Genomic DNA, 16,151 nt, shown 5'->3' with positions numbered 1-16,151 from the left:
CATGCCTGAGACGGTTATAAAATGGGCATTAGTTTAATTAATAACTTTCGTTTTGTCCTTTATGTATTAATCTAAGAATGTAAAACTAAACAGTGGCATCTGGTGGTTCCTGAGTTTAACACAACTGCACAGTGAAATACCGGGGACGGGTCTTCTCTGGGGCTAGTCACGCGGACTCTCGCGAGATTTGTGTTGGTATATATATATTGCGGTTTTCCTGACGGTCGTCCTCTTTCACGTTCGGAGTGGAGACAAGATGGTGAGTGTGCTTTACGTGCTTCCTTCTTCTCGGGACAAGAATCCGACCGTCATCTAAAGGCATCCGTTACTTTTTACTGGTTTAGTACATTCAAAATGCTTTTATGGTCAATTATTATTAAGGTCTTATGGAAATTTTTACAACATTTTAGTCAGAAATTTCAGCCCTCGTGGTGCAGAAATAGGAGCGACTCGGGGCCCAAAATGGCTGCTTTAAATGGGCCGTTACTTCAAAACGACTAATTTGCTTGAGTCACTACCTCCTTTATGTTTATGTAACTAATGGACAAAACTGGAAGCCTTTAAAGTGAAGCCACGATGTCTTTTTTTTTTGTTTGTTTAAATGACTGCCGCGGAGGTTAGCCTGTGGTAAATTACCCTCCAATACATTAAATAATACTTGATATGACGTGTTCGCGCCAAAACGTGGCGGACCCACGAGGTTCACCGGCAGCGCCCGGACATCGTGGCTTATCGTGTGGCCAAGCTGACGGCCCTGTTCTCCTCCCTCAGTCCCACCGCAAGTTCTCGGCTCCGCGCCACGGATCTCTGGGCTTCCTGCCCCGCAAGAGGAGTCGCCGTCACCGGGGTAAGGCCAAGAGCTTCCCCAAGGATGACCCCAGCAAGCCCGTGCATCTGACCGCCTTCCTGGGCTACAAGGCCGGCATGACGCACATCGTCCGCGAGGTGGACAGACCCGGCTCAAGTGAGTGCAAAGCAGGGCCCAAATTACAGGGATCATAAAGGGTGAAGTTGAAGCTGGATTAGCATTGAAAATGAGCGGTATGGTTTTTTTTTTTGGCCTTTTTCCACTGCAGCCACTTAAGTCTTGTAATAGTAGGAGATGCAGGTGTGTGTTCTTTAGGTGTGTTTTTATTTTAATTGCTGCTTCCCCTGCTATAATTAAAAGATATCAGCAGTGGAAAACAAGGTTTTGTCAGGTTTCGGTGCTCTGCCTATGATGAGTATCTCGACGGGCGGACAGAATGGGTTTACAACCATCTTGCTGAATGTCGAGTACTGAGTGCAGTTGATGCCAGAAGAAATGAAACGTGTAGAATCATGATATTGTTTTTAAGTGTAACTTTTTTTTTTTTTTCTTTCTCTCACCACGCAGAGGTGAACAAGAAGGAGGTGGTCGAGGCCGTGACCATCGTGGAGACTCCTCCCATGATCGTGGTCGGCGTCGTGGGTTACGTCATGACCCCCCGCGGCCTCCGGTCCTTCAAGACCATCTTCGCCGAGCACGTCAGCGACGAGTGCAAGCGCCGCTTCTACAAGAACTGGTGAGGCGCACGTGCATAAATGAATGCGATGTAGATACTTGAAGCAGATGTTGGTTGCGAGTCTAACATCCCGGTGGCCCTCCCGCTTGTGGCAGCTCCGCTCAGGCGCCACGTGCCCTGATGAGCTCCGGGCTCCTCTGGCCAGTGGAAAATGCTTCTTAGAAACTGAGCCATGAGCCGAAATCTTCCGTCAGCAGCCGCCTCCCATCACGGACGGAGGGGCTGGCAGCTACGCACGGTGTCCTTCCGCTGTCCCCCCCACTCCCTCAGGTGGTGGGGGGTTATGAAGGACCTGTGCCGACCGCTATGTGGCTCTGCTCTCAGGTACAAGTCCAAGAAGAAGGCTTTCACCAAGTACTGCAAGAAATGGCAGGACGACGAGGGCAAGAAGCAGCTGGAGAAGGACTTCGGCTCCATGAAGAAGTACTGCCAGGTCATCCGCGTCCTCGCCCACACGCAGGTTGGTACCTTCGCCTGCCTCCCGATCGGGTTCAGTTTCCTGTCTGTCAGTGATGAGACCACGGAGATTGCGTCAGGCATGGCGCCCGACACGTATGAGGATATCTTCCATGCTGCCTTCCTTCTGAGACTTTACAGCTAAAATATTCATCCGCACATCTTGCAGGTTGTCCGTGCGTACGTCCTGTCCTGACCTCGTGCCTTTTTTTTTTTTTTTTTTTTTTTTTTGGCGTGCAGATGCGTCTGCTGCCCCTGAGGCAGAAGAAGTCTCATCTCATGGAGGTGCAGCTGAACGGAGGCGCCATCTCCGACAAGGTGGACTGGGCCCGCGAGAAGCTGGAACAGGCCGTGCCCATCAGCAACGTGTTCACCCAGGACGAGATGATCGACGTGATCGGCGTCACCAAGGGTCACGGATACAAGGGTAAGATCCGTCTGATCGAAACGCTTGCACTGCGGCGAGACGTCCTTCGGTCCAACCTGGACTCTTAACCGAACGTCTCGTCTCGTGTCTCCTCAGGCGTGACCAGCCGTTGGCACACAAAGAAACTTCCCCGCAAGACCCATCGCGGTCTGCGCAAGGTGGCCTGCATCGGCGCCTGGCATCCGGCCCGCGTGGCCTTCTCTGTGGCCCGCGCCGGTCAGAAGGGCTACCACCACCGCACGGAGATCAACAAGAAGATCTACAAGATCGGCCACGGCTACCACACCAAGGACGGCAAGCTGATCAAGAACAACGCCTCCACGGAGTACGACCTGTCCAACAAGAGCATCAACCCTCTGGTGAGAGGCGGGCGGACACACACACACACACACACACACACACACACACACACACACACACAGCTGTGGTTCAATGTGTCTGTGTGTCAATCTGGCTGCAGGTGTGACTCACTTTTTTTTTTTTTTTTAATTACAGGGTGGATTTGTCCACTACGGAGATGTGACCAACGACTTCGTCATGGTGAAGGGCTGCGTCGTGGGGACCAAGAAGAGGGTGCTGACTCTGCGCAAGGTGAGGACGCCGTGATTCACGTTGTACTGTGGGAGGTTTGTGATTTGCGCAAACACTCGTTTAGACTTAAATCGCATCATCTTTATTTATTTTATTTTTTTTAGTCTCTGCTGGTGCAAACGAGCCGCCGTGCTCTGGAGAAGATCGACCTCAAGTTCATCGACACCACCTCCAAGTTCGGTCACGGCCGCTTCCAGACCATCGAGGAGAAGAAGGCGTTTATGGTACGACTTCGTCTAAAAAAAACAATCGTTTCTGTCAGATTGTATTTTTCTGATTCATTCCTTCCACATTCACCTTTTAGAAAGATGATCAGTCAGTTTAATCTTTTTACATCTGAACTTAAAACATGAAATCAGGACTTGAAATCTCTAAAATATGATGCCAAAATGTTGGCTTGTTCTGCTTTAAGATAATCCGCTCAGGAATGGCAAATGTTTCAGTAAAAAAAAAAAATGTCCCGCTGTGGTAATTTATTCATTGCATAGTTTAAAAATGGTTCAAATGTGCACATTTTGTAACGTTCATACGAGTTTAAACTTCGTGACCGTGTCAGATGTATATTCTCCCGCACTGTTCGTAACCTGGTTCAGTCTTCAGTATGAACTCTGGGTTCCATTCCAGTGCCATAGTGAGCTCCGGTGAGGCAGGGGAGCTGGTGCCTCTTTGTGCCGGTTCCCTGTTCACTCTCTGGAAACATCGGCCGCTCTCAGAAAGCAAGCTGACCTCCGATGTCCGACCGACCGACTGACGGTGTTGTATCTCTCTCTCTTCCACAGGGACCACTCAAGAAGGACCGCATCATCAAGGAGGAGACCGCTTAAAGTCCCCGACTACAGACCACATCTCTGCTGCTGTCACCATCTTTTACTGTCCTGCAGAGTTATTTAATAAAAAAAACTCAAACCAAACCAAATGATGTTTTTGTGGTTTTTTTTTAATACAAGTACTTGATATACATGGTCCAGTAAAAATATAGATTACACCGTGTGAAAGTTTATTCAACTCTACAAATGTTATTTATGACAACTTTTAAGTCCTCTCCAGGCAAAAAATGAAATAAAATATTTGACGCAGAACAAAACATTTAAAGCGAGGAACCTAAAAATTCCCATGAGTGATAACTGGAAGGAAAACTTTTAACCTTCAGCACTGACCGGTTGGTGAGAGGAGAGGAAACATCAGACAAGCAGCTGCAGAGAAAGCACAAAACTACAGAGCGTGAAGATAATGGGAGTCAATGGAGACGTGGAAAAAGTGAAAGATGGTTTACTAGTGTTAAAATGTAAAAAGACTACAACAATGAAGTTGTGTTTTATCCATGTGGAGGAAGAAGCCTATTCATATGAAAATATTGAGTACATATTAGACCATATCTGCTTCATTAATGTATAATTCCACATCCTGCTAGAGATGTTTGAGTTGGAGCCCATTTTGTGAATTAATTTTGATTGTTTTCAATTAAATTGAGTTTTGGGTGCAAAAATCAGAATGTAGCATAGTGATACACGAAACAGATTCTTTTTAAATGCATTGAAATATCAAGTTTCCTTTAATTAATACACTTTTGGGTTAATAAAACAATCACAGTGAACCCAGATTCAAAAGTTCTGTCTTGATTATTCTGCTAACTGCAATTTAAGGTGAGAAAAAAATAAATAAAAAGGAAAGTGACTCATTTCAGCGCCACTGTTGCAGTTAAAATGGTGAGTCCTCATGTTTTAGAAAAGTGTATACAAATACATTATGTTCCAGCGGTGTTAAACGAGGGTATTTAAACTACAGCATCGTTATAAAGAGTCGCGTGTGGAAAAAAAGCGCCGCGTCAGCGATGGCGACGGCAGCCACCTATGCAGAACTGACGGACAAGCGAGGCTCGCGCTTTAGCAAACATTGCATGTTTCCACCGGGGCTATACGTGTCCTTGAGCCATGCGGCTTGTTATTCGGCTGACACCAGAAGTCCAGCGGTCACAGAGCGGTAATTAAAATCCCACAACAACAACAACAACAACATCATCATTATCATCTATTCTGACTCATCACTGCCAAAGCTGAAGAAAAAAAAACCAACAAAAAAAAAAACCTCCTCTTCAGCAGGTAACGAGGAAGACCCTGAAGTCTCCGTGAGACATCTCTGCATAATATTCAGCACTCTTAGCAGAAATGTGCTCAAGGTCCCGCCCACGTCCCCACGAAGCTGCAACGGGAAGGAAGCTGAAGGACGAACGGTTTCTCTTGTTTTTCTCCACCAAAGCAGAGAAAGAGAGAAAAGAGTTTTTTTCCTCCGAAGGACGCTTGTGATAAAGTTCACACCTCTTAATGTCCGTTAAAGCGTCTTTAGACACTTTAGATGAAGCCTGAACGCATTTTTCTATTTTAGGAAACCTTTTTTTCTACTTGTAAAAATAAAAAAATAAAAAAGGGCCATTTCACTGCTTTTTTTTTTTTTTCACCCCGAGACCCCAGTAGAGCTGATCGAGCGCTCCAAGGATCGGTGACAACGGGATCCTCGGCAGCAATAAAGCTCACATTAATAATCGACTATTTATTAGATCTAATAAAGAACCATAAATAGAGTATTAAATGTAAGTTATCAGCTGTGACAGAATGTGATACATCGGGCCGGAAATATTTCTAGTAATCTTGTCTTAATTTTGTGCCATTTTCTGGTTGTTTTGATTCATTGTTTGAGTTATTTTGTGCTCTTTTATTGCTTTGCATCATTTTGTGGTAGTTTGCAGTTTGTCGTCGCTTTGCTTCAGTTTCTGGCTCCAGTTGTGGTTATTTGTCTTTTTGTTCCGTTTTATGGTTCTTTTGAGTCACTTTTTAAAAAATTTTTTTTTTTATCCTTGTGTCATTTTATGCTTGAATTGCATCCATTTGTTGTCAGTTTGTGCTGACTTTGCATCACTTTGTAGTTATCTGGCGTCTCTTTGTGGTCATTTTGCTTCACTTTTTAAAACTTTGCATCAATCTTTTTTTATCAATTGACAATCTTTGTTGTTGTTTTAATTCACGTTTTGCTCCTTTTGCATCAGTTTGGTGCCGTTTCGTGGTGGTTCTGTATCTCTGAGGTTAATTTGAGTCGCTTTGTGGTCGCTTTGCCTTAATTTATCATCATTTTTGGTTGTTGTTTTGGACCGTTTCCATTAATTTGGTGTTGTTCTGTACCTCTGTGAGGTGTTTTCACCACCTTCTCCTTTAATTTTGAGTCAGTTTGTGGTCGTTTGATTGACTTTACAACACAAAATGTTAACAGCCACTTCACAGAGACCCCCCCCCTTCCCCCCTTCCCCCCCTGGCCGGGCCTCTGATTAGTTTAGTCCTCCATCATCTCACATAAGCTCTCCTCAGAGCCAGGGACGGATGAAGCCTGTACTGTTTGTGTGTGTGTGTGTGTGTGTGTGTGTGTGTGTGTGTGTGTGTGTGTGTGTGTGTGTGTGTGTGTGTGTGTGTGTGTGTGTGTGTGTGTGCTACCATGCAGTGGAACCTCCAGTCCGGTCCTGAGGTAGCAGCTGCTGTCAGTGGGCCAGCAGCCAGGTAACCAGGGTGCATGCTGGGACAGCGGAGAGGAGGGCCAAGCGTTTGATTTATGCGAGTGTGTGTGCGTGTGTGCATCTGTGTGTCGCCGTGCTTCCTGGCAGCGTCCACGTCCGGCTGGCAGAGACTCGGGCCGTCCTGCGGAGTGGGTGTGTGTGTTGGGAGGGGGGGCGTCTGACAGGAGGACAGCCGTCGGAGGGGACGACCGCACACTCAGGACCATCACTGCACACGACGGAGTCCCACGGGCCGAACAACAGGTCCGGCAGCGACCATCTCACCGCTTCACTCCTGGAAGAGCTCGTTTTAATGGGAGGAATCGATCAACAGATAAACGATCAACAACAATTCTGTTCAAAGTCCCACCGTTGCTGTTTTCTTCCAGAAATCGTCTCCTAAATGAACATTTTCTGCAGAGATTTGAAGTTGGAACATATTTCTACACTCGTGTTTGTGTCTTTGCTTTGAAACAGAGATTTGCTCTTTTGACCAAACTTCAGCTTTGATTGTTGCATATTGAGTCAATAATTAAGATTACAGCGATTTGAAGGGTTTTTAATGTAAAATGATCGAACACTTGTTGGTTCCAGCCTCTAAAATGTGAAAAGCTGCTGTGTTTTATATCCTTGCAACAAAGACTCTTTAATTTCATGTTATTATGCATTTTATTTATTTTTCTTATTATTATAAAATTACAATTTTAACATGTTTTCCCTTTTTTTTTATTATCAGTTTTTATGTGAAGTATTCCTTGTAATCTAAGAGCTGCTATACAAAAAGTTTATGATCATTATTGTTACTTTATGGACAAAAACAAGATCAATAGACGGATCGAAAACGTGAATTCAGACCCGGTGGAACATCTTGTTTGCAGGTGAGAGGATGTTTTTGTTCACGTCAATTTGAAACCTCTTGAAAAGGAAATTTGTTTCACGCTTTTTTTTTTTTTTTTTTTTCCTGAGTATAGACGTTTATTTGATTTGGTTTTCTTTCTTCCGGCCAGACATCGGATGACGCACGTGTGTCTTGTTCGCCGGGTGTGAAGGGTCTCCGTGACCCGGAGGAGCCGAGCGCTCCTTCTTCAGTCCGCGCGGAGGACGACGAATCGGAGTGTTTCTCCGTGGGCCTGCCAGACTGCTGCAGCTCCTGCACCCTCTGCACCGTGGCATCAGTATGCAGGGCCCGTTCGTGGACACGGCGTTCCCTGAGCCGGCGGAGGCAGCAAGCAGCAGCAAAGCAGCAAAGCGGCAGCAGCAAGCCGGCCGGCCCTGCGCTCCTTCCCCCATCTGGCCACCAGAGGGCAGAGCGTGGGCGCTCCATTCAGCTTCACGCCTCCCAGAGCACTTTGTGTGCTGTAGCCTACTTTTGGTTCCTCCTCTTTATCTCTCCTCTTCTTCTTCTTCTTTTTTTTTTTTTTTTTTTAAACTGTCCTCTATTCAGGAGCTGGATTTAAAAAAAAAAAAAAAAGCTTCAGATGATTTCGTGAAACAGCGGCGACGCTCCGTATATATATTTCTATTTTTTTTCCTTCTGCAGGGAAATGATGGAGCTTCTCGCTGCCTGTACGGGGTGACGTGAATGTGTCATTTCAGACTATGTTTGCTCCACTGATTTTTGTTTTGTTTTTGATTTTCAGCTGGTTGGCCATGCTTATAGCTCTCTGTTGACACTCAACTCTGCATGACCCAAAAATAACCCCGGGGTGAGCGCAGTCAGCAGCCGTTCTCCGGTCAGCACAAACAGCAGGCCGGCACACACACACACACACACACACACACACACACACACACACACACACACACACACACACACACACACACACACACACACACACACACACACACACACACACACACACACACACACACGGAGGCTTGCACATGCAGATTTCGGTGTTTGCATACAGACGTTTCAGGTTGCATTTTTTGGGGGGTTTTCCGGAGCATTGATCCTCAGAGAGCGAACGTGGCGACTTGAAAGTTTGGCGGTGTTAGCTTTTGGAGGCGGAGCTCCCGTGGGAGCCCGGCTCCTCTGTCCCAGAACGGCGTCCAGTAAAGTCACGGAAAGGTCATTCGTCGGTTTGATGTGAGGTTACGCAACCTCGCAGCCTGCCAGAGACAACAGGGCTCGGGCCAGAACACGGAGCCGGGGTGGTGGCTCTTCATTGGCGGGGCGAGGCCTCGTCTCTCCTTCGATCGCCAGCAAGAACAAGAGGAAGACGGAAGAGAAAGAAATGATTCGAGGGAAGGATGGAGGAGAACGGGGAGGTGAAATCCCGGAGAGGCGAAGCTGACCTGTTGTCAAGTCTGAGGACGTTTCACTGACTTTCACCGTCTTGGTCCGCGCCGGGTCGAACAAGGTCATGAAGCTTCAGGCGGGCGTTTCAAGTGCACGACGAAGCACCATCGATCTTTTTCATTTTATTTTATTTTTTTACTTAACACGCGCAGTGTAAACGTAATCATTTTAACCTCGTAAAAACTTGTGGATAAAAAAAATTCATTGACTTTTATATTTCGTGAGAGAAGTTGAATGGGAGTCTTTGGAGCCAGAGCCAGCCCCCCGCAGGCCATCGGTGGCATCGCAGCCCATCGGCCAATTACCGAAGTCCATGTATTCTCCTCCTCGTGTCATACATGCCGGAAGTTTTGACCCCGCCCCCTATTTCTTCGGGGGACAAAAAAAGTGACACTCACCAAAAGACAAAACCAAACCATTAGAAAACCACCGGGGTTCAATTAGTTTATTGATGAACCGAAGACACTTTGTCCAACACGCTAGACATCGACAAGTTTAATTTCATCCCTCGTTCGGCCGTCCTTTCAGTTTGCCAGCTGGCATCGAGCTACCGCAGTAAACCCTGCGACGGTGTCCGGACGTGTCCGACACGGATTTTCACCTTCCCGAGTCTCCAGGTGAGCAAATCACCGGCGAAACATTTTACAAACAAATCGGACTTTATCGTTGGCGCAAACAACTACGCAGCGACTCTTCGGGGAGGACTTCTTATTAAAACCGGTCACTTAAAGGCAGAACTTTTCTCAAGTTTTGATGGCGGCAGTTTAAAAATGAACAATTTAATCTCATAAATGGGCATCAGAGGGAGACTGTTGTAGCAAAAAAAAAAAGAAAAGGAGCTAACTTTAAAAGTGTGTGGCACCTATCTGGAACATTAAGGTTTGATGGGAAAGGTTTTACAAACCTCTCCTCTTAGAAAATTATGGGTTGAGTTCCCCAAAACTGCGACACCGTCAGCGATGCATCATTTCACCGACACTTACGGCCGTCTGCCAGTTTCGATTTTTCTTTTTCCAAATACAAACTTTTTCTACCCAACTTCCTTTATTTGATGAATTTTTTTTGGGAAAAACGTGTTCAGGAGCGCAAATGCCGTCGCGCCGGACTCTACTCGTTTTTTAAACGTTTTTTTTTTTTACAACGAGCAGGCCGAGGCCGAGGTTTCCGCTGAGCACTCCGGGTTTTATGCCCGACAGCTCAGCTTTTTTTTGTTGTATTTTTATGGCCTTATGAAGGCGGATGCCAACAGTTTTTGGAGTAAAGTTGCCAAATAGCCAATATGTTGATGTTCTGTGTCTGTTTTTCAACTTTCTGACAGCGTTTCTTCATCCCGTGTCCTTAACAGGATGAAAATCCGACCGCACCTGTTTGGAAAAGAAAGAATATTAAATGTATAAATCGGTGAATATATGTCAGTATTTATAAAAATGACTATATGAGTCATTATATGAGGTTTAAAAATAGACCTGCATCCTAATTACGTGAAAAGATGTCATTACGCTGCAGAACTAGCTCGACATTCATCACGTTTTTTAATGTTTTTTTCAGCGTCAAAGCAATTCAGAGATAATTGTCGGAGCGTTCAGGGGAAAACGGCCAAAATAAACGTCATTGCAAGTTTGTTACGCTTCATTTTCCACAAATGTTGACGAATAAAAAGAAAAGAAAATGGAGGCTCATTCTGTCATATATCCTCGGCAGTAACATTACACTTCCTGTTCAAAGTTTACCGTTAATGTGACATTTTCAGATGTTTTTTCATATTCATTTTATTTCTTTAAGAAAAAAAAAAAAAAGACACTTAAATTGACAATCAAACTCATATTAATTTTGGTATAGTATAAATGATTGATAACCTTTTCCTCATCATCACAAGGTCACGTAATTATGACGATTTTTCCCTTTTGATGATGCGATAGCGAGTCATACTTACGACGTAAGGTCTTCATTTTTGTTTTGTTTTCAACTGCGACGTGCTTCCGTAGATTTGCGCCTTTCTTGAGAAATACAAGAAAAAAAAACGTACATCGTTGCCGACACAATGGCTTGACGAGACAAGCGCTAGCGCATCAGCGTGGAGTGTGTTAGAGACACGCAGGGAAACACGGTGATTTCTTCCCCCGAGGGTTCGTATTTTATTCATCAGGACTTGATGCATCCAAGTATAGGATCATTCGGTTTTGGCACCTTTAAAGATTTCATTTTCAATTTGAACAACACATTAAAAATCAAAAGAAAAACAAAGAAATGACTAAGGCTGTGTGAGTTTTAAAAATAAAATACATACATATATTTATATATTTATAAAGAAATCAACCAAACCATTTTTAAAAAAAGCAGTTTTTGTTCAATGTAGATTGTTTGGTTTTTGTCTCACAAAAGCAAAGAAGATAAAATGAACTAAATAAATTAAAAAAAGAAAGAAAACAAGAAAAATACACGTGAAAACATTAATACTTTAAACTTTAGCGCCTTTGCTTTTTTTCCCCTTATAATTGTTTACCGTTAAAACTTAAGTTTCTCAAGAGCAGATTTGCTGTAATTTTATAGCATGCATTTAATTTTTGAAATTGTGAGTCACTTAGCTTCTCTATTTCATATTTAACTTGTTTTTATTTTTGTGTTTGGCGTCCTCTTCTTTTCCTTCCCCTCTGTTCCTTCCTTCCTCTTTTTTTTTTTTTTTTTTTTTTTTTGCTGAAGTCGTTTTTTGGAGTCTCTGCTTCCTGAACATTGACTCCGCCCCTTTTTTGTTGTTGTTGTCTCTTTCTGTTAAAGGGGTTTCGACTCTCTTGTTACGACCCCCTCAAAAAAAAAAAAAAAAAAAAAAAAAAGGAAAGCGAACAGGGACTGAGAAAAAGACGAGAAGGTTCTGTTAAAAGAATAGATATTGTTCTACTGTCTGTACTGCCGCTACCTAACGGACCGTCTCTTGTTCTCGACCTTCGAATGAACAGATACTAAAAGAGTCTTTTCTCCTGTTTACCAACAGCACTTGGTTTAGTTAACTTGGTTTTTTTTTGCTTTTTTTTTTTTTTTGCTTTTTTGCTTCGGTAATCTCTTGATTATTAACGTAATAATTTATTTATAAAAGTAATACATATATATATATATATATAGTACCTTTGTTAGAGATTACAGATTGGGGTAATTCTTACTGAATCCCAAACTGTAACAATTCACAGTTTTAATGCAAAAAATGAACAAATGAGTCAATAAATAAAAGAAGGTGTGTGGGGAGCTTCGACCTGTTGCTCCAACCGAAAGTCGTGGCGCAAAACTCAAACCGAAGGGCAATGAAATCATGAAATCGATTCTTTTGTCTCATAAATGCCCCCCCCACATCCCCCACCCCTATCCCCCCCGCCCCCACCCTTCACACCCCGCCTCCTTCTTTTTTCTTTTTTTTTCTTCTTTCCCGGTGCCCCTGAACTTCATAAACAAACCACCCGGCGCGAAAAAGAAATGACAGGCCCCACGCTCTCGGGACGACCTGACCCGCTCTCGCTCTTCTGCCGTTCAATCCGGGGGCCACAGCAGCCTTGTTGAAACTCTCTCAACAATGGAAATGGAAAAGTCATGCAGCTGAACGAAAAGAACAAATGTCTATAAACATGGAAATCCGTCGTCTTCCCCCGGAGGGGGCGTGCTGCACCCACAGGGGTTCCCGTGTCTCCTGGTCCTCCGCCCGGGCCGGCCCGGCCCGGCCCGTGTCGACTCCTCATACCGGCGTGGTGCGGCGGTTCGCTGTGTTGGTGTGGCTCGAGTCTTTCAAGTCCTTCTGGACGCAGTTGTGGACTTGCAGGAAGTTGTGGTCCCTCTCCGAGTTGTAGGTGGCGGTGGGCGTGCCGGAGGACTTGAGGGTGTCCCGGGGGAGCGTGTACATGGAGATCTCCGTGGACGGCAGCGCGCTGAAGCCCTTGAGGCCCACCGGCGAGGTGTCGCGGGAGTGCGACGGGTCCGTGGAGCGGGAGGAGGAGCGCGAGCGGTGCCGGTAGCGGTAGCGGTAGCTGGGGATCCGCGTGATGGCCGAGCCCTGGAGGTAGTCAGCCGCGCGCTCGCCTATTCGCAGCTGTCGATGGCGGTCGATGAACATGTGCACGGCCAGGACGCCCACCATCTCGGCCATGATGAAGGAGAGGGCGCCGAAGTAGAAGGACCAGCCGTAGGAGTAGCTGTTCTTCTTCGAGTCGCTTTTCGACGGGTCCCCCGCGTTGGCTGATATGTACACGATGATCCCGATGATGTTGCTCAGGCCTGACGGGGGGGGGGGGGTGAAAGGGTTCATGGTGGAGGAAAGAGAAACAAAAGACCCAAAGTATCAGTCGTGATGAGCTCATGCCAGTATTCCCGGTAAGTCATTAGCCATGCAGGATCGTATCGAGTACGTTCAGAGCGCTGAGTCATGAACTAATCCGTCCGACACGAGACTCTTCGTATGAACTAATCGTCCCGCGAGCTCCACGTACTCGTCAGTTCAGTCACACGCACGGAGAAATGCTTGACATGGTGAATATATATTTATATATATATATATATATATATATATATATATATATATATATAAGATGGATTGTGGAGAAATTGTGTCAGGGACACCGTATTTTTAGAGACGAGTCCCAACGGGTGGTTTTTGGCCCAGCAGCAGGATCAAGAGCGAGAAAAGAAAAGGAAGTCACGAAAGGAAAGAAGCGACTGGAAGCCGTCCCGACACGTTTCACTGCGGCGGTTTGAGTTCGTGCGTTGGCGTCGACGGCGATCGCAGACGAGGCCGACGGCAACGACGCGGAGGAACCGGCGGACGTCACGTCCGTATAGAGATCCACGAGAGGCACGCGGAGTCTGTTTCTAAAATCGTAAAAAATACCCCCTTTCGGTCTCCTTTCCGCCGGCGTGTTCGACTCACCTGCGGACACGAAGAAGATCCCCGCGCTGAGGATGATGTTGTGGCGTGACTTGTAGAACTCGCTGGCAGCTATGCAGAGGCCTCCCATGAAGAGCAGGATGACGCTGAGGATGGGGAAGATGCTGGAGGCTCGCACCGCACCTGGAAAATCAGCGGAGCACGATGGGGGAGGAGGAGGAGGAGGAGGAAGAGGAGGAGGAAGAAGAAGATGGCAGGGATGAGTGTAAATCGGAGGGAGAAACGAAAGACAGAAGAGCACATTAGGATCCATTTCAGCATCTGGTGGTCGTGTGTGAGCGCCTCCCAATCAACACCCCATCAGGCCTGTGAAAGACTCCATCAACACTGTGTAGCGAGTGTGTATCCCCACGGTGAGCCTGTTACCCAAGCTTATGTAATCACACCGCTTGACTCTACCTCCCTCCCTCAGCACACACACACACACACACACACACACACACACACACACACACACACACACACACACACACACACACACACACACACACACACACACACACACACGGCGGAGCGAACCGGCTGCCCGTATGTAGATTCGTGCGAGAGGCAGTCGGCGGATTCGCTGTACGAGGATCTGGCGTGCGCACCAGCGCCGGGGCCGCAGTGCAGATGAGGAGGGAGATGCAGCCGGCGTCCTTCAAACTCAACAGCAGCGTCCTTGCAGCTAATTATCAAGAAGCAAAAAAAAAAAGAAAAAGAAAAAGCAAAAAAAAAAGAAAACTGGGAGCGGGATATGATGCTACTTTTGGAAGGTCACGGCAGGGTCGGAGGAGGAAGCCGAGGCGTCGGGTGGGATTGAGGGTCACGCCGGACTCTTTTGAGGAGCAGACAGTCGTTTTGCAGGAGAAACGACAAGGAAAGACCCCCCCCCCCCGTCCCTCCCCATCCCCCACCCCCCCACCCCCTCACCTGTTTAACATGCACACCTAAACTTTCATCCGGCCGGTTTTACATTTCTCTCCACTTCACCTCATCTCCCCACGCGGCTGCTAACTCAGCACTTTTCCAGCAGCTTGCCCCCCCCCACACACTCCTTCCCCCCATCCCCACCAAAGTGCTGACGCCGCGCCGGGTGACTCCCTCTCCCGTCCTGGATCCGAGCCCCCTAAAGGCTTCGGTGGGAGAGCCGCCCGGGTGCCCTCAGATCGGGCTGACGGGCGGCGGGTTGACGGAGCCGGTTCTGACCCTCCACCGGGGTCGCTGACCGGTAACTACAGCAAGCCGGGGTGACTGATGAGGCTCTGCAGGCTGCGTGCTGCTCTGACACTGTACGCGGCAGCAGGAAGCCGACATTATTTACAGAGCGATTTTTGCTGCTGTAAACGAACAACTGTGGATCAGAAACATTCGGGACAATTAGAAATACAATAAGACTCGCTGTGCACTAACACTCAGTACTGCGAGTGCACCGGGAACGGTCCAAAAAAGAAGTGTAACAACACCAGACACTTGGCTACGTAGAGGAAAAGGGGGCGGAGCCAACGAATGAAAGCATTTTCAAGTTAAAGGGTCTGAAGGAAGCCGCAGATGTTGGACAAGAACCCAGGAGCGCGAAAAAAACAAAAACACGTTGATTTCCTGGTGAAGTAATCAAAGCGCTGTCGGCAGCTGGAAATGTGTTCACGTGCTTCAATCAAATCCAAAAACGGTAATTTAGAGAGTAACGAGTCAGCGACACTGACACAATCAAACGTGTTGTAAAACTTCTCATCTGCAAGAAGTGAAGCGCGGCAACACCGCATCCTTTTTAAAAGTGCCAGACGGACTCTTGTTGCACCTTTTTTTTTTTTTTAAATGGCGCCTGGTGCAGGAACAGGAAAAGTTTGATGCTGCATATTTATTTTTCTCCACTTTAGTTTGGCACTTGGAGCTCAGTGCCGGTGAAGCAGCGCTGCAACCGTGCCGCCATCGGCCCGGTTGAGACCACGGCGAAGAGGTCGGATTTGGTTTCTCTCTGTTTTATTTTTATTTATTGATTTATTTAAGTCAACCTAAACTTGGAGCTCAGTTGAACATTTGGCAGCTTGCACGCTTTCTCCGACACCGACGACGGTCGTCGATGACGCGCGTGACGATCGGGCAGTAGGACATAAATGACTCCTTCGTCAGGTTCCTCATCGAGATGCCGTTTAAGAGGCTGAAAGCAGGAGAGAAATAACACAAATACATGTAATGTAGATCCACATCCCACCGACAGCCCACAGGATTCATATTCAGCCGTGGTGTGAACGGTTCCTTGCGCGTGAAATTGCACTTTTATGGATTACGCATTTAATAATGCAGCGTAAAAACTCGTCCGTCCCGACACTTATTAAGATATTTTTGGACAAATCGACGAGCGATTGGGCGGAAATTTGGTACGGAGATTT

The 16,151-nt window shown here is 46.6% G+C and overlaps 2 protein-coding genes and 2 non-coding genes across 5 annotated transcripts in view; 3 read left to right on the top strand and 1 right to left on the bottom strand.

Annotated features, from left to right (window-relative positions):
• Positions 1 to 213: 213 nt before the first annotated feature.
• Positions 214 to 3,934, top strand: rpl3 (ribosomal protein L3). Its single transcript, XM_069716022.1, has 9 exons — positions 214 to 259; positions 772 to 964; positions 1,376 to 1,544; positions 1,869 to 2,004; positions 2,241 to 2,427; positions 2,524 to 2,786; positions 2,923 to 3,018; positions 3,123 to 3,242; positions 3,798 to 3,934. The coding sequence occupies exons 1-9, from the start codon at positions 257 to 259 to the stop codon at positions 3,840 to 3,842; spliced, it is 1,212 nt and encodes a 403-aa protein (XP_069572123.1). The 5' UTR covers positions 214 to 256; the 3' UTR covers positions 3,843 to 3,934.
• On the top strand, positions 2,046 to 2,139 carry LOC138631284 (small nucleolar RNA U83B). The gene has a single exon (XR_011311712.1). It is a non-coding gene; the product is annotated as a small nucleolar RNA U83B (small nucleolar RNA).
• On the top strand, positions 3,587 to 3,720 carry LOC138631283 (small nucleolar RNA SNORA54). Its single transcript, XR_011311711.1, has one exon. It is a non-coding gene; the product is annotated as a small nucleolar RNA SNORA54 (small nucleolar RNA).
• Positions 3,935 to 12,233: 8,299 nt separating the features above from the next.
• Positions 12,234 to 16,151, bottom strand: part of cacng2a (calcium channel, voltage-dependent, gamma subunit 2a) — a 47,532-nt gene continuing 43,614 nt past the window's right edge. For both annotated transcript variants that reach the window (XM_069716080.1, XM_069716081.1), the window contains 2 exons: positions 13,762 to 13,902; positions 12,234 to 13,112 (listed from right to left, as the gene is read on the bottom strand). In XM_069716080.1, the coding sequence (XP_069572181.1) occupies positions 12,577 to 13,112; positions 13,762 to 13,902 (677 nt within the window). In that variant the 3' untranslated portion in view covers positions 12,234 to 12,576. The remainder of the gene's footprint in view (positions 13,113 to 13,761; positions 13,903 to 16,151) is intronic.

The sequence above is a fragment of the Brachyistius frenatus genome, unplaced genomic scaffold (assembly GCF_029030835.1).
Source record: "Brachyistius frenatus isolate BFR_SWC_R1_liver_20210118 unplaced genomic scaffold, ASM2903083v1 Contig_151, whole genome shotgun sequence".
NCBI lineage: Eukaryota > Metazoa > Chordata > Actinopteri > Embiotocidae > Brachyistius > Brachyistius frenatus.
This window is presented reverse-complemented; position numbering and strand designations above follow the sequence as displayed.

What these genes read in the sequence shown, in the direction of transcription:
- rpl3 (XM_069716022.1), top strand. An exon ending in CGCCGCTTCTACAAGAACTG is followed by an intron (nt 1,545 to 1,868) that starts GTGAGGCGCACG and finishes CTCTGCTCTCAG; the next exon opens with GTACAAGTCCAAGAAGAAGG. An exon ending in GGGTGCTGACTCTGCGCAAG is followed by an intron (nt 3,019 to 3,122) that starts GTGAGGACGCCG and finishes TATTTTTTTTAG; the next exon opens with TCTCTGCTGGTGCAAACGAG.